General features: G+C 42.2%; 1 protein-coding gene across 1 annotated transcript in view; it reads right to left on the bottom strand.

Moving 5' to 3' along the window:
• Ush2a (usherin) overlaps positions 1-26,514 on the bottom strand; it is a 689,504-nt gene that overhangs the window by 226,643 nt on the left and 436,347 nt on the right. Inside the window, 3 exon segments of the mRNA XM_031338301.1 lie at positions 6,346-6,468; positions 7,365-7,699; positions 12,093-12,721. Of these exon segments, the coding sequence (XP_031194161.1) occupies positions 6,346-6,468; positions 7,365-7,699; positions 12,093-12,721 (1,087 nt within the window).

The following is a 26,514-nucleotide window of genomic DNA, read 5'->3' as shown; positions in this document are numbered from 1 at the left end:
GGGTCTGAGAGCAACAGAAGGAAGCAGAGCTAATGGCTCACGTGGGAATTGAACCCATGACCTTAGTTTCATTAGCTCTGTCCCTGGGTGAAATATTTATAATTGTATTTCAAGTCATATCCCTTTAGCTGAAGACTAGGTGCCTAATCTTCTCCACTACAATATTTGAGCTTTCCTTCCATATATTGATGTTATTATATAACTAAAAACCTTTGTGGCTCCAAATGACACCATGGTTTTAGTCATTTTCTGTGTGAATTTAATAGTGTTAACAAATTTTGGGGGGCCTTTCTTCTATGGTACTTCCAGAACTTTTGTCATAATTTTGTGTAATATGTAATTTAGACAGGTCACTACAAATATACACAAACACACACACACATACACTTCAGACAGACTACAGAAGGCACAAGACATATGAATATATGCAATTGGAAAGGTGGCTTTTAAGATGTACTAAAACTTCCAAGTAGAACTGCCTTTAGAGTTCATCTACTTCAACTGATTAAACATCTTCTCTGTTTTAGAGATTAAAGCAAGGCAAAGCCCAGGACCCTGAGAAGTTAAATGCTTCGCTGAGGTTGCGGGATTGCATAAATGCTGATGAGACCGGTTCCTCCTTACGTCTGAGGATGTGATCTCTCTGATAGCCCTTGCTTCACTTAATCGAGAGGTCAGTGTGTGCATTTGTGTGGCACTCGGCATTGCCTCTGTCATCTCTCTAACTTTTGCAGAGAACTGTAAATACGTTTTCATGCATGTGAGCTTTCAGGTGTCCTCAGAGGTCAGAGGAGGGCATGGAACCTCCAGAGGCTGGAGTCACAGGCATTTCTGCACACCCTAACTTGGGTGATATGAACCAAACTTAGGTTCTCTATATGAGAAGGTAGCGCTCTTAACTGCTGAGCCATCTGTCCGGCCCCACCTTCTCCAGCTTTTAATATGATCCCTTTCCTACTCAATGAAAATTTAAAATGGGTAGTTTACATTGAAAAATGGAATTAAAAAAAATTAAAGTCCTGTATTTTCATGACTGTATTTTCTTTCTTCCTTGTGAGTTTGAGACTCATTTTTTTTTATTGTGTGTATTGGTGTGTGGGTGTGTGCACATGTGAGTACAAATGCTTGGCATGAGGAGAAGCTATTGGTCCTCATGGATTAGAGTCACAGGTGGAAGTGGTATGTCTGCCCTAGGCACCCAAGAACACAACTCAGAGCTACAGAGTCTAAGCCACAGTGCTTCTATTGGCTTCTGGCAAAACAACCTTTCCTTAGTAACGGTATATTCCTGTGGCCTGTCCACCTGACTCTGGCTCACATCTCACCCTGTGCATTGCAGACCTCTGCTCCAACAGCACATGTAGACTGTTACGGTGATACAGTGATGATGGTGTCCTTTGTGCAAAATAGCATGGGTTAAAATCTTACTTAAGTAACGATTCTCAGTTCAAAGTCCTCCCGCTCTAATGCAAATGAACAAAAAAGTTACATTCTGTTAAGTGGAGAAATAAAAACAAAAGCCTGTTAGACTCTATATAGTTGATGCAGGTTCTGTCTGCTTATCTATCAAATATCAAATATCTATCAAATACTTAGGTGTGTCAACAGTTCCTAAATCAGTCAAAGTCAGCCTCACAGATTTCAGGTCACATGAAATTTGGTAGGCGAGTGACACAATCATGCATGAACAGAAGACACGTGAGGACAAGCATACGTATGTCCCACAGAAAGACGATCCCTACTGAATCTCAAAGGATTCCTTAGGCAAACTCCGTCAAAAGCCAAGAGTATTTGCTGTACTGCTGACGCCACGCTCATCATTCATTATTTCACTCACTCAAACCTCATTTCCTAAATGTTTGCTCTTAGTGCTGAAAACAAAGAACAAGGGGAGCTGCCTGTTTGTTCTCTTGGAGCCAGAGTGCATTTGCCTTGTGGGGGAGGGGAAGTTTTCTATTGTTTACACAAGCTTGTGTGAACCCTGGGGTCCTGCGGGTCAAGAAGGCCAGTAATGGATGTCTGTTGTTTTTATTTCTTGGTTTCTCTCCACCTTAAATTTTGAGATAGAGTCTCTCACTCAATCTGGAACTCATTAATTACCTGGCCAGCAAACCCTAGGGATTTTCTTGTCTTTCTCCCCAGTGCTGGGACTACAGGTCCATGCAGCGGCAACTGGCTTCTTTGCATGGACTCTTGGGGGGATCTAAATAAGCTCTTCATTCTTGCCCAGCAAGGGCTTTACTCACAGAGTCACCATCCAGCCCTATGGAGATGATTACAAAGAAGAGAATTTAGACTGTTCATCTAAAATACACTCTTCTTTCCCCTTTGTCTTTGGACAAAGATCAGTCAGACCTCATAGTTTAACATCACCAAGGAGGAGGCATGATTTGGGCTAGCTCTTAACATCAATTGAGTTTAGTGTGCTGGAAGCATTTATCCAGTGGAAGATATTTTGATATTTTGAGCTTGTTGCTTGAAAAGCTGTATATCTCTGGTTAACTAATAAAACTTCTCAAGATAGCTGAGCAAGACTATTGGGTTATTTTCTTCAGAATCAAAACTGTGTCAACTTTATTTATTTATTGACACATATTATTAGAATTCATGGCCCCGTGTTGTCAGCACCGTAAACGATGCTCTTGGAGATAGGGCTGGTTAGCCGTACTTTCCATGAAGTCTTCAACATCTGTCCCACAATGGAAAGCTTCCTCGAGCAGACTCCCACGAAGTGGATCTGAGAGACCCTGCCTGCAATGCTGAGCTTCAGCTCATTGGTTCAGGGACCCTAACCAGTGATCCCTGTCCTAAGACAGTCACAAAAACAAAAGGTATTTTTGTTTGAGTTAAATAATCTGGATAATTGGCTTGATAACCCACACTCTATGATACAGAAGGCAGCATCACTATAAGGAAGTTCTGAATTTCAGGATATAGAAATTGTACAGAAAAACATATAAATACTGTTTTTGTTCATATTAAAATATAGAGCATAGTAAACCAACCACCTGAGCAAGATAGTGACTCCAACATCCTTTAAATATCACAACTATCTTTATAAAGGAATTCCCAGTCATTCTTTGCTAATTATATATATTATATACAATATATAGTGTATATATAATATGTAATAATATTATATATAGTATATAATACATATAGTATATAATATGTAATATTATATAATATATATAAGAAGAATGTCACTTAAACACAAAATAGTCTTTATTTTGACCATCCACAATGATCAAAAGAGAACAAGATGAAACTCTGGAGAGGCAGCTCATGAGTTAAGAACACTGGCTGCTCTTGCAGAGGACCTGGGTCTGATTTCCAGCCTCTACACGGTGGCTCACAACTGGCTGTAACTATAGTTCCAGGGATGCAATGCTCTCTTTTGGCCTTGATAGACATGGTATGCATATGGTGTACACATACAGGCAAGTAAAACATCCACAGATATAAAATGAGAACAAAATATATAAAGAATAAGCTGTGAGAAGGCACTTTAGTGTTCTGTTCATCCACATAAATAGAAGTAAAGAGGGGCAGAGAAATGTGGGAAGAATATGCAATTACATACGCCTTCTAGAAAGAGACAGATTCAATTAGGAAGAAGAACAACAAACAGCTAAATGGATAAATCAATAGGATAAACAAAGTCAGCCTTCTGTGCCCCGGGGTTCCACAGCCTCAGATTCAACCAACCATGAATGGAAAATATTTAGAAAAATAACAGCATCTGGTACTGAACCATTTTTTTTCTCGTTTTTTTTTTTTCCCTAAACAATACAGTACAACAACTATTCGAGTTTACACCTTACTAAGCATCGTAAGCAGTGCAAGGATGATTTAAGCATATGCCAGCCTGGGGGTGGGGCGTATGCAAATACTTTATAATTTCACATGAAGGTCTTTAGCATCCATGGTTTTTAGCATCTATGGGGACTTGGGGTTGATCCCAAAGGCAACTCCCCAAGATTTCAAGGGAAACTGGGTAGGTCTAGGGGAAAGGTTCGTTATGGTGTCCCAATACTGTGTGGACTGAGCTTGTTCCTGTGTGCTGGGAGCTGTGGGTCACCAGCAGGAAGGGGACTCCTGGCTACTGTCAGGGCTGATGAAGGCAGCAGCATCAGGAGCAGGCATTATGCATCCATCCCTTCTGAGTCCTTGTGAGGGCTAATTTACAGCTTCCTCCCAGACTGGTGAGATGCCCCACTTTGGGGGAAAAAGTAGCCTGAACAGTTTTGAACTTACAAATAGGGACTGAATTAAAAAAAGAAAAAAAAAGGTCTCACATTACAAAGACTTGTGCCATGTTTTGAATGTTAAGAAAAAGAAACACATCCTGCCTTTTAACCCCAAGCTGTAGATGAGGCGTAAGCAATTACTTACTAGATAATTAAAGATGACCTTTGAACATCTGACCCTCTTGGACACCCAATGTATTCTCCTTGCTGAGGATGAAAGCCAGGGATTCCTGCATGCCAGGCAAGTGCTCTACCAACTGAGTTTAGTCTCCAGTCCTTCAGTTACTTGAATAGAAACAGTGACCACTGTTCCAAGTTCCAGTGTAGAAAGTGGTGTCCTTGACATTTAGTCTTAGAAGTCTACTCAGATTGCCCCAACACAACTTTGTTTATCTGCACAGTTCTTATAGAAATAGCTGCCATTTCAACTCATATCCAGACCAGCGAGAGAGCAGACAGGTGGCTCCCGAAGAACTTCCTAGCTAAGCCAGAGTGTGGTTCATTCTGATAATGGGAAGGGGCCTAGTGAGGAATGAGATCAGAGGTGGGAATTCTCCACATTGTACAGCATGAGCACAGTGGGAATGAGTCTGGGACTCGGGGAGGAGCAAGTGATGGATGGAAAGATACTAGGACAGGGCTCAGACAACAGTTATTCTGTGAAAGGTTATTGAAAGATATAATTGAGGGGTTTTCACAAAAGACTTTCAGGTATTTCATAGAAACCTCATCACATTGCCTGAATCCAGAAGACTGAGAAATCAGTGGGGTCCTGTGAATGACAGAAAATACAGATGAAGGCCCAGATGTTATAGGATATTTGTTCGTCCCGAGATTGTGTTGTTTACTCAGAAAAGTTGTTTCTAGTTGTGGTTTGACTCAACCTTAGCACACACCTTTAATCCCTCTGGCTAGATATAGATCTGCCCTTAGTACACACCTTTAATCCCAAACAATGACAGTAAAGTTAGTTTGTAAAAGGAAACACCCATGTTTGAAAATGATGTCTAGTTGAGTGGCAAACAAACTGATGAATCAGAGAATGATTTAACAGAATAGGATATGCCCAGCTCTCACAAAATCAGAGAGGAAAGAGAGGTGATGTAAAAGAGATCAGGGGTGGGGCTGGGCAAGGAGAGGAGGTAATTTTACTGGGAGAATTTTACAGAGACAGGATGAAGAGAGAATGAGCTAGACTCCCGGTGAAGACAGAATGAGTCAGGGAATGAGAAGGAGCCAGAAGATTAGAACAAATTGCCAGAGTTAGTTTGAGGCCAAGCAAAGCAATTTAGTCAGAGGCCGAGGGAGAAAGGCCAGATTGAATCAGTCAAAGTAGAGAGGAGCTTGAACCAGAGCAGCTAAGTTGAAGCGGTCAGCCAGAGTGCAGAAAGATCTAGAAAGGGGGAGATTGGTAAGCGGCAGTCCTCAGAGGCTGAAAACCTTCTAGGCCTAAATAAGATTGTATGGAGGCTCAAAGCTCCCAGGACTAGGCCTAGGTTAGCAGACAGAGGCAACAATTACATCAAGCAAATAAAAGTGACCATTCCACCCAGAGCTGGTGAAAGGCTTGCCTAGGCTCACCAAGCTGGTTCCTTAGCAGGAGATGGAAGAGAATTTAGATCACACTTACTATGTGACAAATATTTTTGACATATATCACCTACTGGCTCATGTTTGCTTTAAATTCTAGATTCAACTTTCAAGTCTCACGGACTCAGTGACTCATAGCCCCTCAGCACAGACACGTACACAAGGCACACAGTGATCGGTCTCCACAGTCCCTGCACTTTCAATACTCCCACATTCTTTTACTAAGCTCCAGGTCTAGATAGAGCTGTGACAAAGGCAGTAGGCTGGGGCTCACACACCTCTAGGTTTGACTTGAAAGGCTTATTGCAAGCGCACAGTTAAGATGACAAACATTAAACATGCCTTGGCTACACCTGGATGATTAATGCCACAGATAATAACTGAACATATTCTATGGTGCAACTGATAACAGGTGCACACAACGAAGATGCTGGGGCACTTTGAACTATTCAACATGCCCCAAACTAAACACCAGCATTTGTTTTTATAGTTTTCGTAATCTCACCTGCTAAGACCCTTATCTTTGTAAAACCACCGAGTTCCTGAATAAATATTGTGCCACAGATTTAAATCTTCAGGGGGATTTGAAGCAAGTGGCTGCAGGATTTTCCGTCTCAGAAGCTCGTATCTAAAGCAAAAGACAAGCAGGGATATCGTGATTGTCTCAACCAACATTATTACTGAGATTCAGGTAGTTTAATGGCAGGTGTGTGTGATGCCTGCATGCGAGAATAAATAAGGCCTCAGTGCAATTATGAAGTGTTTCCAGGTAAGCATATTTTTGTGGTGCAACTATCTGTAATTGGAAATTATCATTTCCACTCATAGTTTTGAACGTCAGTGGGAATGGTAACATTTTAGATTTCTATGTCAGATTTGCTCAATAGTTATTGAGAGTCTCATGCAAAGTACGAGTATAAAAATCTTATCAACTTAATGATTTCCTAAGACTTCTAACATCAAAATTTTACAAACAATGATATTATCTATTCTGTTTTTTCTTTTCTTTCTTTTTTTTTTCTGCCAAGTATCCAATTCTGGCTGCTGCAACCATTTTAGAATCACAGCTCTTTGCTCCCATCTTATCTCCAAGAACATTCTTCACAAGTCTATAGATAGTGGTGATATGGAGACAACTTCAGGGTTAATTCTATAATTCAGACACACAATTGTCCCACCACATTACACAGAATATGCACCAGAGCTGTCCAACAGAATAAAAATATTTTTTAAAAGTCATAACAGAATAATGAAGTGAAACCTCAGCTATGTAGTAAATATTTGGTGGTTTTAGTCTGTTTCAACGTTACGATTTTCTCTCTTGGTGAGTGCCCTCGCTTCCATTTAAATCAAGATGTACAATGAGATATTATGCAACTGTATACATTATTATGAGTTTGTGGAGGCAGGTATGGTATGCAGTATGGAATTAGTTCTATGTTGAGATGTAGATGCAATCCAGCCCCTCTGTCTCTTGGAATGATACAGCTAGAACAAACCCCAAACTAAAATCATTTTCTATACCTCAAATTTGGTCCGTTTGGTTTGGATGGTGGCTGCCAAGAAATCCCAACATAAGATTCACTTAGAAGAATCACAGACAACGGGGCCAGTTCCTGAGGCAGGCCTGGGTGGGTAGTAGCAAAGGTGGGTTGGCTCTCTGTGCATCCTCCTTGGTACCCGTTACCTCCAGAGCAAGCAACAATGGTGACTGAATAGTCAGTGAAAGGAATCAGATGCTTGATCCGCTGACTCAACACGATCGAGCTCACATTGGTTATTTTGATGAGAGGATCCGGCATTCGGATCTCATAGCTCAGTATGTCTCCGTTCTGGATAAGTGGGGCTTTCCAAGTGACCTGAAATAGAAGGCCATCCGCATCGGAGTGAGAACACCGGAACCGAACAACCAAAGTTCACGTAGCCTAGCGTTCTTTCTACCTCATTGCCCGGAAGTCATTTTCTGAAGGCCTACATTCAGCGTAGCCCTCTGAACTAGACAGAAATGAGGGCCTCGGGGTCAATGAGCTGAAAGTCAGGAGCCAGCAGGAGCGGCTTCCTCCGCTTGGCTGTAGGTACGAAGCTTTCTACGGAGAGTCGGACTCCTCACACCTTGGTGATTCAGCTCCCCGTGGGTGTTCCGAAGGACACAGAGCAAGCACCTGGAGGAAATTCACACGTCCACATGCCTCCGTAGGGCAGCATCAGGACTTAAGAATTTGAGCATTTGTAACTCAATTAAATGAAACGCCTTGCTTTACCTTGTGGGCATGTGGGCCGAAGAGGTTACTTTTACAAAGACTGGGGATAGGTGGCCATTATATGTATTTTTTTTTTTTTTGAGAGTCACAGTTGACTTTTTGAAGCTAGTGTATAGTTTAACAAAGCTATGACACATTCTAGCCTCAGCATAAGGGAGCCGAACAGACGAGGGTTCACAGTTAGGGGTCCCCAGTGGCACCCTAAAGTAAGGTCTGTAGCTTCTGTACAGACTCATAACCTGGTGATTTCTGTACTTTACTTTTTATTTCTCAGTTTTATCTCTCATTCGTACCAAGTGCTTTCCTGTGGCGACCTATATGTTGGCTGAATCCTATTGGAAATCCTACTTCCTATTCTGATTTTATTTTGCTAATTTACTTTGTAAAGAAATGGCTTCAGAATCTTATAAGGTCATTTACAACTATTTATTGTTGTTATTTATGTGCTTGTGGGCGCCTGTGTGAGTTTATGTATGCCACCTGTGTGCAGGGGCCCAAGGAGGCCAGATGGTGTTGGGCCCCATGAAACTGGAGTTGTTAAGCAGTTATGGGATTGCCTGACATGGGTGTTGGGTCTGAACTGGAGTCCAATGAAAGAACGGTAATTACTCTTAATTACAAAGCCACTTTTTCAGCCCCTTGTAAGTCTTTTTGTGGGAAAGCCCGGACAGGCTTTCTCCTTAGCTGGTTAACGGGAAAGGCATATTGACAGACACTTGGCTACTGAGATCTCCTTACATCGGTGGAACCGAATCTACTTTGTCTCATTCTATTATTTGATATTCTGCATCAATTGCTTCTCAATTTGCTAATATTTTATTCAAAAACTTTAGATTGGTATTTAAACATGAAATTATTCTATACTTTATTGAGCTGTCTGTCCTTTTTAGTCTGAGTAGAGACTTGCTACCAACTTTCAAAAATTAATTTTTTTTTTCAGGAAATTAAGTACCACATGGAAGTAAACAGATTTTATTTTTCGTGTAATATAATGACTTCGAGATGCTTTCTTTTCTTGATAGTCATATTTGAAGAATATGATCTTGACCTACTGTGTGGTCTCCAATTCTCCTTAATACTTATGTCTTCACCAAGGTGTAAGTAATGTTTTAGTGGTCAGGTAGAGAACCCAGGTGAGCCGTCCACCATGGAGTCATTATGTCTACATTATGTCTACATTATGTCTACATTTTGTCTACATTATGTCTACATTTTGGGACAGCTGTTCACTAAGTTACTTAAACTGTCCTTGAACTCTCACAGAAGCCTGGGTATGACTTCAATGTGTCATCCTCAGTAGGAGTCTCTTAGGTCTGGCCTTGGTAGCAAATCTTTGTATACTTGCTAATATGTTACTTTGTATACTTGCTAATATGTTACTTTGTATACTTGCTAATATGTTACTTTGTATACTTGCTAATACGTTACTTTGTAATACTTACTAATATGTTATTTTGTATTTGTCTTCTAGTTGGTTCAGTTTGTGTCACTTCTCCCACTGTCCCTGTTGGACAGTAGCTCCTGAAGGTGACACTATACAGAACAGGGATAAACCAAGGTGATAACAGTACATGACCACAAGTTGTCCCCCAAGAACCAACCAACCAACCAACCAATCAACCCCTAATTTTCAACCCTAATACCCCCATGTGAGGTATTAGAGAGGTGAAAATTTAATCTGACTGTGGTGTTTAGAAGTGGTCTGTGGATGCGTATCAGGACCAGATACAGGACGGTCCAGACCAATGATGACTGAATGCTGGGGGCTTGTAACATGGAGAGGGATGAGAGAAGAACACTGGAACCTAGACAATTCCTGTCTCTCCATCTCTGGTACCTACACAGCTTTGGGATGCTGCTGGAGAGAAGCACATCACGAAATGTGGTCCCATGTCCTGGAAGCTTCAACCTGCAGGACTTCTCTCTGAACTTACCTGACCCACGCACAGAATGACTGAGACCAGCGGGACACCATCATTTCCCACCCCAATCACTTTCTCTATTAACCTTAATCCGACTCTGCTCCCTGCTCCACGTCCTTTCCAGTTGTAAGACTCTACTATGCGTACTTGTCTTTGGTGTAACCACCCCCCCCCCGAGGTGAGGGGCTTTCTTTTGGTCCTACTCTGTCTCTGGTGTCAAAAGGAGACATTCATAAATGTGCTTGAAGAAATATAGAGAGTGGAACATATTGTCACTGTTAATATTATTGACAATTTACTTAGAACAGTAGTGCCTGGTAAATATTGAATGGCTTTCTTAACCCATGCATTAATGACTATCCCGTGGTTCCTCATAAATGTTTTATCTATTTGCAATTTTGATTTCGGGATCTGTCCTTGCAGAGAGCAAGTCACAGTTTCCCAGGCATATATCTGTTTACAAGAGGCAATCACACTAGAAAATGTACTTTGGTAAAGTTGTAAGCTATCTCCCAAGTACAATGCTGAGCCAATAATACTAACACAAAAGTATGCTCTTTGAGCAACATTTGAATACACTCCACGAAGCACCGGATTTAGTTCTGTATTCCTTGTGCTCTCTTCAATTTCCTGGTTTAGAAATAGGAATCAGTGTTGGCTGTCACACCTCTGTATTTCAGATCTGTCTAAGAACCTGTCCTGGGGTTACCATGGTTTTGTGGGTCTGAGGTGAGGGCCCATAGGATTCAGCTCCTTTAGCCAAGCCACTCAGCAATTGTACAGGTAGAAAAAAAATCAACATAATGTCTATGATATAGCTTTTGCCTTTGTATAGGACCATGTATCCTACGACACAGGCCATCGACCAGCTCTACCCCAAAGTCCCACAGAATGTTTCCAGAGTTGAAAGGTCAGTTCTGGAATAATTAGTGATTTGTATGTTTGTTTGTCTTTTTGTTTTGTTTTATTTTTTATTCGACTGAAGACCGGTTATGATTTTTTTCCAGTTCATACAATAAATATCACATATGCTGTATTTAAAAATTAAATTCCGTTTAGTACTAAATCAACAGAATACTGTATGCTTTACTCAAATTTACCAAAAATTGTGTTGCTTTAACAACTCTCAGAGGGAAGACAATTAAGATTATTGTGGGTGTTTAATTTTCAAAGGCCAAATTTTAAAAAAAAAACAAAACTGATAAGCAGTTACTTCTAGCTCACGGGTTAAATGAATTTTTCTTCCAAATTTTAACTCACCTAGCATCACTTAGTGTGTGTCTTTCATTGCTGAGAGGGACTACAGCCTAGACCCAAGGAATAATTCCAACAGATGAACTTTGCTGTTATGCAAATGCCCTCGGCTTTGTGCTCCGGTGAGCAAGCCGCTGTATCAAGCCTTTTGGCAGTGGTACAAGACCGAATCCATGGAAGCATGTGTGTATTTACACAAAAGAGGCTTCTAAGCTGCAAAACTCCCTCCTGTTTGGTTACACTAATTTCCCTTGAATGAAGTTTGTATGCCAGCCAAAACAATGGTAGTTACCCATCCTCCGGAGTTCAATCCCTGAAGGACGAGGCAAATAATTGAGCTTTCTGGATACCCTAGCAATATGCTGTTTTCTTAATTTCTTTTTCCATCATTTTAGTTCTTTGACTTTTTTTTTTTTTAACGAAGCCCGGAATATTATTGTGTGGAATTTTTGTTTGTTAATATGCTTCTCAGGACTTCCATCAGCTCCCCATCTCGTCTCATTTTCTGATCCGTTTAAATATGCTGTGGCGCCGAGGCTAAGCATCCCACAGCGGTATCAAAGTATTTCATGTGTACGAGGCAAATAGCAGTCTCTCAACAATATAATTAAAGGGATACAGGGAGAAATGAAAAACTGACATTGAATTTGAGATAGTTTGGGCTAAAGGCCAAAAGCCCAGTTTCTGCAGCAATTGCCTAAGATAATAAATGCAGTAGTCTCGTCAGTAGATGGCTCTGTTCAACACAGAGAGCAGCCAGGGCAAATTCACACGTCTGTAGGTTTGCAGAGAAGCCAGAACACCCGGCACCTTACCTCGATTCTATCCTGTCCCAGCACACGCACCGTGGGTGGCTGCACTCCAGAAGGTCGACAGGGCCTTGTGGTCACTTCTACCCAAGCACTGCTATTTGCGTCTCCATTAAGAGTGCTGCCCAGAACCCGGTATTCATAGTGTGTCCAAGGGCGGAGGGCAGGATCGTTATCTATAAACTTCATGGCTTGACTTGTTGGGAAGGTCACCAGGCTGCTAACTTCCTCTTTCCCTGTGACTCGTCTCTCGATTGTAACGTTCTCAACCAATCCATCCAGGTGTGCCGTAGGTTTCCAAGTTACTATGGTCGATGTTGGAGTGTATGGGAACAGCTCTGGGCTTGGGATGCCTTCTAGATTTCCTGGGAGTGTCCACACAGTCTCAGACACCGGTGACTTAGAGCACCCTTGGGGGGTGCAGGCTTCTACCTGGAAGCGATAGGCCGTGTGAGGATGCAGATGGGCCACAGTGCAGTTAGTGACACTTCCAGAGACAGTTAAGTAGAGATGGCCATGCAGGTAAATGTTATAATGGGAAATGACTCCATTGCAGTTCGCAGGCTTCCGCCAGGTCACCGACAGCATCCTAGCATTCACATGTAGAAGAGCTGGAGCATCTATAGGTCCAGGCTCTAGAAAGAAGAACAGAGCCGTGAAGCCGTGGCCTTACAAACTTCCCCTAGACTCTCGACAGTAAAACTCAAGTAGAGACAAGAGACAGACAGATAAGAAGACAGGCATGACCACCCTTCTCATCATGGTAGTGAAATCCTTGCTGAATATTTCTGAGGTTGTCCTTTCCCTTCTAATAGAGATCCATCAAAATCATTTCTTTTGACTAAAGCTAACGCTGAAAAATATCATAAAGATTATTTTCATTTTTGTGTTTGGTTTTTAAAATCAAGGCATTAGAGGAGACATCTACAAGCTGGCAGTTTGACAAAATTCTGGCTTTGGCCACATTTTGCTCCCCCTGCCCCCCCGGATCTCCAGTCCCAATGATGTCCAACAACGCTGTTGTAACAGACCCAAGAGAGTGTACAACCCAGAGAAACCCTGCAGCATCTTCATTGCCCATTCCAGATGACGCTGCTTCTGTTTATCATGCTAATCCATGTTTTGCGATTTATCTACTCCCTGTTAATATTATCGGTGATTTTTTTTTCCTTCCGCCTGTGACAGAGCCGAGGATGATCTAGCTCCTTCCCCGACAGATAAATAAACAATGCACAGATCTGACCTTTAGGTTAAGAGGTTTCGCGCCTGCTCCACTCAGCCCTCTAACTGATTCAATTATCATAAAGGTTCGGGAGGCCCCATGAATACTGAAAAAGGCCCACCATATGCCTGCAGAGGTGGTGGGGGGCAGCAAGCTCTCTGCAGCCCTCCAGAGAAATTCCTTAATTGTAAATAATTTCACCATGCGACACAATCAAGTCACCTTGAATGCGAATCCCCTCAGCCCTCGCCGGCAAAGTGTTATTTAAGCTTTACTGGGCTGTGTTAAATTCTGCAATTTGAAGGGCTGTTAAGTTTTTCAATTGAAATTTCATTTAAAATGCAGGTGCTTTTTATTATATTGCGGCTTTACTGCTCTCTAGGTACAAGCAGGAACATGGCGCAATAACACAAATCTGGCTCAATCACTGATCAGTAACAGCTGTAATTCCAGAACATTTAGCATTCTTATAAACCATGGCCTGAGATCTATAAATTGCTACAACAGATCAAAAAAAAAAAAATACTATAGCCCTCTTTTCTGCCCACAGCAATTTTGACATTTATGAGATTTTTTTCCTGTGAACATTAGATTTTATTGAAAATCTTTTAAAAAGATATAGTTGGATTTAGTAATTGTTTAAAACAGCATTGATTTGAGTGTGAATGTGTGATTCAGTGTCCCACCGAGGTCTATGTGTTAAAGCAGCCACAGACTTGTGAAGCCAGCGGCTGTGATAATAGCTGGCTAAAGGGCGTTTTCAAACAGAATGGCCCACGTTTTAGTCACCAACTGGACTCATGGTAGAATCGTAATTCATCTTTTGAAGGGACCTGACATCAAGCCATTTTTGACAATTTGGTCACACGTCCTTTGTGGAGAGAGAAATCCTAGTGTCCTAGTGATGTTGATACAGGCATTCCCCAGGCTGCTCTGTCGTTACCTTCACTTGAAAGCCATCTGAATACATAGGTGACATTTCTTCTCACCTCTCCAGTACATAGGTACTGAAGCAATTATCATACCAACATGGGGATAAGGCTCTTTCTTAGCCAGGCATGTCATGCACAGTTAGCTATTTCCCAGAGAAGAATAAGTGAGACTCTTGCAAGCTATGAATGTTGTTTTGCAATCTTAAAAAAAAAAAAAATTCCTCTGATATGGGAGCTTGTAAGATCGATGGTGGAGATGCAAACCCTCAGCCTAACTGTATCTCGCCCCCTCTCCCCAGTGAAGAATAAGATACACTTAAAAATCAGAATGTTTCCGAGCAGGTTTTCATCAGGGTCTCACATAATTATTCCCTCCTCTGTGAGCTATCAAGCCATGAGCTTCTTCAGGGAAAAGTACCAACAAGGATGTAGTTTGTTCTCTGTGAGGAGAATAAAGCCTTTTATTTCTCCGGAAGATGCTGATGTGCGATAGGTAAAACATCCATGATAATGAGCCCAACTCGCACTTCAAACTCCCCCAGAACACAGCCCTTCCTTAAAGACTTCTTATCTTGGGAAGAGGGGACATTCAATTTCAATTTCATGATCCCCGCTCCCCAAAGCCAGCATACATTTTATTAGCTTCTCTCTCTTGGGGAAGCTGAGTGCAGTCCCGCCGCAGAAGGGTCTTTTAATGCATCTCAGAGAGGAACAGACTTGTCTTAATGAGCTCCTTTGGCTAGGGAAGTGTTAAAAACCTGACTTCTGGCACTCTTTCAACTTCATGCTTTAAAATGATAAGCAGGATCATCTAACTCTATATACAAATCAACTGTCCTGCTACCGCTCAGTGGAAAGGGTCACCACAATTATGTAAAACATGAGTAATAACTGTAATTGGGGTAGTTGGCTAATACAATAAAAAGCCCGTGAACACAGGGAGAGAGTTACACTCACCGCAGTAGCTATCACTTTCTAAAGTAAGAATTCATGGGTGAAGTGACATGAAAAAGATGGTTATAAAATTTTAATGGAATGATAAAAGGCAAAAGTCAGCCTCTCAGCTGAATTCGTAAAATCCTTATACATCACAATCAGCTCCTTAACTGTAAAATCAATGTGGAGTATAACATGTTGTCAATGCCGCTGTCACTCGAGGGGAGATGAGGAAATCTGACAGGCACACAGCTCAGCTACCCAGTGATGAAGATGCAAGAGAGCAGCTCTCTCCGGGGGCGTAACTGTTTAGAGAGCACCCCCCCTGGAGCCAGGGACAGGAGCCTCCTCTCTGGGCAAACCACAGACTCCTGGTTCTGGTGAGCTTGTCTTGGCGTTAATAACTGAAAGCAGTCTTATTTTGGCAAGTTCCGTGATCCTAGTGGAAAACTGCTTTTGGCTCGCCAGTGAGGTTCTGCCCCAGCCTAACAAGTCATGACCTTGTTAAGAAAGGGGCATGGGCTTTTTCACAGTAATCTTCAGGTGGGTGATGGAGGTGTGTGAGTGCGCATAGGTCCAACACTATCAATGGCTCCCAACTTGAGGGTGCACATGATGTTCAGTGGTTTGGGATGAAAAGTCTTTTACACTTGTTTGCTATGGAGTTAGGAACGATATAGCTGTGGTTTTCCTGTTATAGTCTCAAATGCCCTCAAGCTAATATTTTAGCATTCTTATAGAGGGAACCTCACTGAGGTTAAAAACTATTTCCAGTAATATTACCTCCTAAGTGAATAGCCCCTAAATTTGCCAGTGAACTAAAAACCATGGGGGCTTGAATACGGATGGCCCTTGGACAAAGCTATTCATCGCCTGCTAGTAGTTAAGGTAGCCACAATATTCGCCAGCAATGAGTTAGCCAGAAGAGTGGCAGCCTCTGTCTCCTCTTTCACCATGAATTCTTTCATCAATTTATTATTTACACCCAACAACTTCCCCAAGGAATTTTCGACAGCTAATAATAAGAGAGCCAAATGCAGGGAGACCAATAGAATAAAGAAAAGGGAATATTAATGTTGCAATAGCGTAGATGGTTCCACAATGTACCCCTAAAACAAGTATACAAAACATGAGCTGCAGGCTTGCCCAGGGTCAACTCTCAGCTTTCTGGCAAGGGAATGGGGCGGGGAACTCTCACAGGAGGCTCCTCAATCCAGTGAAAGAACAGCAGCATTGGGGCTACAGTTGGGAGTGGAAAGGGCCGCGATGTAGAGTCTGCAAGGAAGAGAGCCACTCCTGAGGACCTTCTGTTCCTTTCTCCTGAGACTAGGGTTCGTGGAGTCAGGAGGGATGGCAGGCTCTCTAGAACTGGGGCACAGGATGAGGTGAACGGCAGCAGGTGCTTCCGTGGACAGGCTTGGATTGCAAAGAAAATGTGCTTTGCTGACATGAGAAAGACCCATGGTGTAGATATCTAACTGTCAGAAATGTAGCTATGCATGCAGAGTGAGCTGCACTTGGGTTAACACAGGTGCAACTGTAGCTCTACTCGCAGGGCCTCTGTACTGATCCCCGCACTGGCTGCTCTTTTAGACCATGACCATCTAGCTTCTTATTTCATCAACCTTGGGAAAGTATTATTTTTTGGGGAGATTATGATCGGAACGAGTGAGATAGCATTATTACAAGAATCTACGTAGGGTTTTAGTATTCTGGAATGTCCAGATAGGCAGACGAGCGTGTAGCAATCTATTGAAAGTGATTACACACACACCCATCTTTGTTTATGGTTAGCAGTTCTCTCTCTGGCATTTGAACTCTCTAAGAAGGTTAGGGAGGATTTAGCCCTGGCTGTTTAAGACCTATACATGGTAGTCACCAAAGGATCATCTTATAAAGTCCACTGAGAACTTCCAAACATGAATAGTCTGGTTATTTATTTTTTTTTTAAGAACAAAAATACTTAAAAACATTTAAAACATTTTGAGAACATTCCAGATATAGCATCACTTAAATGTCAGATAAACAGATGGCTACTGCCAGGTGTCTGGTATAGAGTAGGCTCTCAGTAAAGATGAGCCCATAGCAGTAAGGCAATAGTGATAAAAATTACTTATTATTAAACTAAGAAAGGCTAGACATGGATGGATTTCTTGTTACTTCTATAGGAATATTGTAACTGGAGACCAAGCTTGCAATAACAACCTGCTTTATGTGCTCAAAGAGGGATTTAAGAGCTGGGGTGTGTGTGTGTGTGTGTGTGTAAACTGAGGCCAGATGGATGCAATTTTCCGTTCATCAGTCCATCCTTTAAAAACAAAGTTTCAGTTGCTCACATAGCTTGAACAGACTCATTCAATGTTAAGATTATAAAATAAGAATTAAGAAAGAGCAATAAAATACTTGCCCTTACTAATTTTGGAAATGCAAGAATTTGGGGTAGTGGTCCATGCAGTGGGAAAAAAGGCGGCTTATAGGGACAAACATGCAGAGACTTTCATTCTTGGTACTGAGAAGTATGGGACTTTTGTGGCTGCAGAGATGGCTCAGCAGGTAAGAGCACTCGTTGTTCTAGAAGAGGACCGGAGTTGGATTGCCAGCACCCACACGGAAGCTCGCATCACTCTGTTGTGCCAGTTCCTGGCTTCCAGGTGGTCCAGTACCCTGTCTTGTCTCCATAGACACCAGCACACATGTGTGGTGCACAGACATACACAAAGCAAATGCCCACACACATAAAGAAAAAGAAGATGGGCCCGTTGCCCTCAGATCCTTTTGAGCTGTAGAAGAGACACTCATGTACACACATGAAAGTATAAAAAGGGGCAACATCTAGCCCTTACTATTCAGAGCATTTGGGGGAAGATAGCTGGAGAAGAAGAAACAAGATGACCATGTAGCACATCTCAGATTTATAGCTCATATTTCTTCATTAATGGAAACATTATTTTATCATCTAAGCACTGTTGCTAAAATCTCTTCCCCGGGGGAAGTTCACGCAATGTCTAACCCTTCTCCTAAGGTCCCAACAATAAGCAAAGGAACAGTTCTAACCAAAACTCACTCCAGGGATTAAGGAAATGATTGGGTTTCCTTCCAAAGCAGAGGTGAGGGGTTGCTCACAGGGATACATTGTTCCTTCTATAACAGGCTGGACCTAGAAAGCTTTTAGCCAACAGGGCCATAGGCTTCCCATAGCTGCAGCAATGGAGCCTTTCTTCTTAGTTCCCCTCAGCCTCCATACTCTAGCCCTCCCCTTAGACCGAAAGTAACTAAGGCAGAGTTGCTCACACCAGGCGGGGAGTAGCTGTATGCTCAGCTGAGAGTCATGTGACCTCGCCCCCCCCCCACTCCTCCCTGAACCGACTTAATAGTCTACAGGTCTGGCTCGGATTGAACCTTTGAAATGGGCCGCAGCCGAAATGGCTTGGCTTTGCACAATCATTTTACAAGCAGGCTCAACCCCAATTTAAAAGATTTCCACTTTCCTCTGCATAGATCTGTCTCAAGGACACTGGTTAAGGCTTTACATTCTAAAATACACTGATGATATAAAAATATGTTTGCTGTGTAATATTGATTATTAAGTGTAAGCACCCTCAAGGACACACATTTACATCTTATGTAGTCTGAGAGGCCTTATTCTGTCCGATCTACAACACCTCATTGAATATCCATGGTGCTGAAGTCTCACCTCCCATCCCTCTCATGTGACTCAGGTTGAGCTTGCAAGGCTAAAAACAAGGAAAGGGTTTTCTGTTTAGCTTTCTCTTCCTACCACATCTCATTGCCCACTTTTAAAAAGTACAAGGTTTAGTCTGGAGCCTCTGTGGCTAAAATGTTCCCTATGATGGCAAGAAGATCAATGCCATGACAGTCACAGGCCTATCTCTGGCCACAGAAAACACTAAGCATTGTGCCCCTCTCCCCTCCTCCTCCCATGGACACCCTGAAGCTCTCCTCACTGCTCATGTGTTGGGGGGGCACTTCTCTCCTGGACCAGTTGCCACAAAGCATATTTGAAATGGCATTGAAGGAAATGCCCATGTCCACTATTGGTACTTAGTCTCATTGTTTCTGCCATGATATCCCAGCATCCTTTTGGAAAGAGTGACCTTAACCTCATAGGTGTCTCAGCTGTATGGACTGTATTCTGTGTTACCCTTGCTAGTTAGCAGAAGCCTCCAGGGAAGAATGGAGTGTTATTCAACTTCCTTATGTTCATGGTCATCATGGTCTGTCTGTCTGTCTGTCTGTCTGTCTGTCTGTTTCTCTCTCTCTCTCTCTCTGTGTGTATGTGTGTGTGTGTGTGTGGTGCATGTGTGTGTGTGCGCACAAGGGAGCACACATCCATGTGCACGTAGACAGGATTTGTTTGGTTAAACTTTCATGTATTTTGATCAGTGCAAGAGCCCCTTGGGAGTGACACCATTCCCTCAATAGGTGGCCCTGGGCTATATAAAAAGTTAACTAATGTGGGGGTTTGAATAAAAATGGCTCATATATTTGAATGCTTACCAGGGACTGGCACTGTTTGGAAGGATTAGTAAGAACAAGAAGTGTAGCCTTGTTGGAGTGGGTGTAGTCCTGTTGGAAGAAGTGATGTTACTTGGGGTGGGTCATGTGAGGCTCAATCTCTCTGTCTCTGTCTCTGTCTCTGTCTCTCTCTCCTGACTGTAGATCAAGATGTAACTCTAGCTTTTTGTGGGTTGCCATTGTTTAAAAATTATAACTGTTGTTGTTGTTGTGGTTGTTATTTTAAATAAGAGTTGCCTTGGTCATGGTATATCTCCACAGCAATAGAACGCCCATCAAGACAGAAGTTGGTATCTGAGACTAGGGTACTGCTGTGACAGGCCTGACCATGCTGTCTGTTGGAGAACTGTGGAAGACGTTGGGACTTTGGACTGGAAAAGCAGGTGGGACTCCATGGGCCATCTTAGTTGGGACATTGAAGAAAGAGCTGAGAGTGCTGTGGACCCCAGGGCTGCAGCTCAAGAAGTTACAGAGGGGAAGATTAGTAAGAGGCCTAGAGGCCATTATGATACTTTGGCAAAAAAAAAAAAAAATGTGTCTGCTTTCTGTCCTTGTCCTAAAACTCTGCCTGAGGCTAAGTAGAAAGATCTTTGGTTTAATGGCATTAAAAGAGAGTTTAAGACTGTGTCATGTGGTTATTAGCGATCACTCTTATTCAGATCTATAATGAAAAGGAGCAATATTGACAAAGCAAAATACAAAATGCCCAGTTAGAGAAGAAAAGGAGAGCTAAGAAGTGAAGCCAAGTCCAGCGCTCCAGGAAATGTGAAGTTTAAAGAGAAGCTTGACAATCAATGGAATAAAGGGAGTGCTGATCTCAGGGTGAGATCCCATCCAGAGACGCATCCAACTTATGAAGAGGAATTAAAGAAAAGCATACGCAGTGAAGAAAGTTATCAAAACAGACCGCTGACACAAATATAAAAATGTAATTGAACGGGAAGGCCGGATTCCAGCCCCATCAAACAGCAGAACTTGGTAGCTTTAGCCACATGGTTCTAGCTTTAGAGTCACAAGAAAGGAGTTGTGGTCTCTCTCTGAGACTAAGGAAGGCCATTGAGGCTGGTCAGGTGTCGGGGGTGAACCTGCATGGAGGGCCGGAGAGGCCGCTGTGTGTCACTGTGAAAGTGAAGCCTGCAGCATTAATGACTGCAAGATAGTAGAGATGCCTGTAAAGAAAAGTATTAACGGAGAAAGAAATGCAGACAGAGCGTAGAGCCAGCCCAAGAGAGAAAAGTATGGTGCAGTCAACAAAGCTGAAAGGAGTTGGAGATCGGAAGAGAGCTCTGACATGAGACACTGGAGTTTGCCCAGCTGGTTTTCATCCTTGCCTTGGCCCAGCATTTCCTCACTGTGCTCCCATTCCTATGGTTTGGAATGGTGAAGTACATCCTGTGCCACTGTATGTTGGAAGTACATGGTCTCCTCCTTGGTTTTGATTTTCAGGGGTTATAGTTACAGTTACACTGTAGTCATAGCCCTTGTTCACTCAGTGATGGACCATGACCTAAAATGTGAGACAAATAAACCCTTTCCTCCCCTAAACTGCTCTGGTCATGGTGTTTGTCAGGGCAACGGAAGGAAACGTGAACACCCAGTTCATACAATGGTAAAAGTACAAAAGATCCTAGGTTTGATGCAATGGATCACCAAAGTATGCTACTGTCCTATAATATCATAGGGTATATTAGGCAACATATCTATTTATCACACCAAAGGCAAACTTGATCTGCAGCAAGATAATGAACAAGTACGGAAAAATATCTGTACAAGCCTTCAGAATAAACTGCTCAAATCCCCAAATGGTATTTAATAGTGGCACTTAGATTCATGTTTAAAAATAGAAGTGTCTATTGGGGGAGTCTAGAGAGATGGCTCAGCAGTTAAGGGTACATACATACTATACTTTCAGAAGACGCCAGTTTGATTCCCAGCAACTATATTGGGTGGTTGGTTGGAAGCCATCTTGTGACTCCAGTTCCAGGAGGAATCTTGTGCCTTGTGGGCTTCTGTACTCATTTGCAAATATCCTCTACATATATATGCATCGTTACAAAATAAATCCTTAAAGTATATAAGTATGAATTGTTAAATATCAGTCTTGGAGAAATGGTCAACTTCTTTTGAGTGTCTGATTGTGAAGTCATTTGTTGGGGGGTTGATTCTGAGGTCAGCAATAATCTTTATGAAGCAATTTCATTTTCATTAGTTGATCTCATTGCTCGTGTATGGATGCAGTTTTTACCAACTGTCCCATTCCCCCCCCAAACCCACCTAAATATTTCAATTTCAGTCTAAATATAAGTAAATATTTCAGTCTCCTTACTGGGAAAATCTTTATTAAAAATAGATTATGACCCTTCCTGGTCTAGCATTTTTCTTTTAAAGCAAAGTAGGTGGACTTATATTTGATATGGGGCTGGATTTTAGTGGGAGGAGCCCATCTATTATCATATTTAAGCTGAAGCTCACAGAACCCTGCCCCCAACTACAACATTTACATTCATATAATACACACAAACAGCTGTCAATGTTCGAGAGCTGTAGAACAACTACAGGCCCAGAGGCACCATTTATACATGGCTTAGAAAACGACGCCATTTTGGGTTGACTCGATGATAGCTTATTTAACAGGCACAAGGACCTGAGTTTGGTCCTCAGATCCCACGTTAACAATGGATATGGTACCATGTGCCTACAGTCCCAGTTCCAGGGAGTCACAAACAGCTGCAGGCTTTCTGGCCACCGCCCTAGCCCACCTGGCAAGTTCTAGGCTAATGAGAGACTGTCATAGAGATGAGTGAGCAGCAGCTCCTGAAGAAAGACATCCAGTTAGTCTCTGACCTCCACATGTGTGCAGTACACACACACACGCACTCACTCATACACACTCATACACTTATACACAAACATACACACACTCATATACTCAAATACACTTGCACATGCACATATGCCCTTATAGACACACACACACACACACACACACACACACTCTTACCCACACTCACTCACCCACACACATACACTCACACAGGTCACACGTGCACACACTCACACACGCACACTCACACATACTCTCACACACATACATATGCACACATGTACACTCAAATATAATCTCTCATAACACTCACTTTTACACGCAAACACTCACACATGTACTCAAACATGAATATTCACACATACTTTCACACACACTCACACTTGTACACTCCCCCCACACTCACATACTCACACATGCTCACAGATACACATACTCACACTCTCATACATGCACACTCACACATACTCTCTCTCTCACACACACTCACACACGTACACACATGCACAGTCACACATACTCTCTCACACAAACACACTCACACACATACACACATGCACACTCACATATACTCTCACTTGCACTCACTTGTACACACTCTCACACACACTCACACACTCACAATACTCTCTCACATATACATACTCACACTTGCACAAACTCTCCTCACATACACTTACATACACACACATGCACAGTCTCACATACACACTCACACACAGACACACAACTAAAATGACTAGAGAATATGTTCAGCTGCTAGTTGTGGTGATTTTCCCTACTATGCTAAGCTTACTCACCTGAGTCTAATGTAATCATTGCATAGTTTTGCAGGCTGTGGGCACGCCAGCTGCTTGGACTACCACTAGCACATTTTGAAAAAAACCATATGCTGTTTATATTTATCTGGCTGCAAATGCTTGAACACAACGGTGACCAAGTTGGCTTGCAACAAAAGTCTTTTATTGACATATTTAACAGGCTTTGAAATATTTATAGGAAGGGTGCATTGTTTGTATTTGGCATCTTGCACCCTCAATTTTTAAAAATGCATGGGACTGAATATTGGCGGCATACTGATGTAAATGACAAATTATTTGGAAAAAAATTATTAAAATGCTTCACAGCTTTTGTTCAAGAGAACTTCTCTTCACACCCTAGAACTGGCTTCTGAGGCAAAAGCACATTCCTACCTATGTCTGTGGTTTTAGATTTTCTACAGGCCAGACGTTCAAAGAGACATGCTCCTCAAAACTAGAGTTTCTACACTCTTCTGTGGCACACAGTCATGAAAATACGACAGATATGGAGTCACCGTAGGATCATAGAATCTGGACACATAGTCATCTCTAGTTAACAATACCCAGATTTTCATCTATTAAGTAAAAGCCTTCCTCTTACCATATGAAACACCTGCTCCTGGGTCTGACACAGTTTGGTGAGGAAGCTCACTTATTACCTACATCTCTCTCTCTCCCTGGTTCCACAGACCTCCCACAATCTTGGTGGCTATTCCTGCCTCAAATGACCACATGAAAAATACTGCCATGTGTGACCTACCCATGCAATAGGTAATTTTATCTTTGTGATTGAAGCAAAGAGACTCCTGTTGACGGCAGGGGATTCAAACATGAGCACAGGATGACTTCTCTGCTTCACCCTGTGAGACGAGATGGGAAACTTCTCCACTTATAACGACTGCAGCAAAGATGAGGTGCCAGGGTCGAAGTGTGATTCTGGCACGGATCTGTCAACACAGGCAGCTTTATAAGCCATGCTTTGTAGCCTTGACAGAAAAACTGCTTGTGCCCCATGCCAATCACTCAGCCTTCATCACCTCAATTGCACATCCTTTGAGAGATGGTATCCATCTCTGCGGACATCCAGAATATATGGTGTACTGTCAGCAGGGCCCAGGGCTCAGTGGATACTGGGGACTTGCCTGGCAGGGCCTGTGGCTGCCTTCCAGCTCTTGGCTAATGTGTGTGACTTGCTGTATAGGCAAAGTTAGGGCAAAGACCATTTCACTGATCTCCTGGCAAGTGTGAGTCAACGGAAGTGATGGCTGGTGTCTTGAGTAGAGAGACCTGTTAAATAGTCAAATGTCCCTTGTACTTAAGGGAGCTGAGGAGTGCAAGCTTTCATACCACACATTACCAAGATGACAGCGCCTCGACCTAAAAACCCTAGCCACCTGCAGTCTATAGGAATGGCGATACAATAAGAGGCGATGGGAAACCCATTTGATCAACAAAGGGTATTGTACTAACGGGCAGTGTGCAGGGATTTTTTTTTAATACTATCTTCCTATCTGAGGACAGCATGGCATGGCCACCATTCAGTAAACACTGTGACCAGATTGCTGCCAGGGAGACACCAAAAATAAAATAAATTCTTTTTTTCCCTTCTATTCACTTGGCACTCAATTGAGCCATCACCTCTTCAGTGGGATGAATAGTTATTTTTAGTTAATCTCTATTGAGTGCCACCAAGCATGGTATTTTTAATAGGAGATTAAACATCTATCTTCATCTTTTAAATGTCTCTTCAGGAAAAAAAATCTATTTTGAATGTGAGCTTTCCAGTCCATAAATCGGAATACCATGGTGACCACGGTGTCTGATTTCCCAGGGTGGGTGCCATGCTCTACCTAAAGGTTGAACATCAATGATTCCTGAACCTTGGGTACATTTCTTCTCTCTACTGATGATATTTGGAGTAGCACCCTGGGACAGAATATATATATTTGATACACCCTTGTATCAAATTGTCTAACTTGATTCCAGGAGTAATCAAGAATTGGAAGACACAGAGACAGTGTTATATTGTTCATAATGGCATTTCTAAAAATAAAGTCTATGTAAAAGATGAAAAATTGATTTTATTCAGACACATTTAAGTACTTAAAGTAACTCTGGATATTGCAAAAATGAAATAAGCTACTTAATACAAAATTTGTGTTGTTTTAGATAGTCATACCTTTGTGTTGTTGGCTTGCATTACTGGAGGTCACTCCTGCCCTTATTGGCTATAAAACCAGAATGGCAAATGTGCATTGAACCACCTCTCCTTAGGAGCCTGTGCTTAAAGGCTTGGCAGGATTAACCCCCAAACCTCATTGTTCAAAATATCATCTTCCTTCCCTGAGTAGTTTGATTTTACTTTCAACTTTTTAAAAACAAAAATAAAAAGAATACCTGTCCTAATATGTTGGCTTTTATAGATGTAGTTAATATAAAACCAGATATTGTATATATGTGTGTTTATTTCTTTTATTTTTAAAATTTTTTAAAGATTTATTTATTATTATAAATAAGTACACTGTAGCTGTCCTCAGACGCACCAGAAGAGGGAGTCAGATCTCATTACAGGTGATTGTGGCCACCATGTGGCTGCTGGGATTTGAACTCAGGATCTTCGGAAGAGCAGTTGGTACTCTTAGCTGCTGAGCCATCTCACCAGCCCGTGTTTATTTCTTAAATGTGACTAATTATAATTTCATTTTCAATGTAAAAAAAGAAAAAAAAAAACCCAAGGAATTCTTTGTTAGTTGAGTAAGGCAGAATCTAGCCTCTGTTGTCCATGATTCCTCAGGCTCTACCTCCCTATCCTGGATGCTCTATTTAGTACCTATGTCAAAGTAGGATGGTGCCTGCTTCCAGTGATGACAGCACAGTCTCTTACCGCTGCCTGACTGCAGCCCCACATGTCATTGCCACCTGCCCTCCAGAAAGTCTCCAAAGCATGTCACATGTCACGCCTGGCCAGCGTGCAGAAGACCACAACCTTGTTCCTTCTATATCCTGAAGGACAGATGACTGCCGTGCCAAAGTTGACTTATATTTCCTTCTTTCTGTCTCTGGGTCCAACCCTTCATCCTCCTGGGTTCACAAGGTCCTTCCTTCTATCGAGACTGACCACTACTCTCCTCTCTTAACCCGGTAGAGATATCGCCATTAAACAACGGGAGATCGGGGG

Source organism: Mastomys coucha, unplaced genomic scaffold, assembly GCF_008632895.1.
Source record: "Mastomys coucha isolate ucsf_1 unplaced genomic scaffold, UCSF_Mcou_1 pScaffold1, whole genome shotgun sequence".
Taxonomy (NCBI): Eukaryota; Metazoa; Chordata; class Mammalia; order Rodentia; family Muridae; genus Mastomys; species Mastomys coucha.
This window is presented reverse-complemented; position numbering and strand designations above follow the sequence as displayed.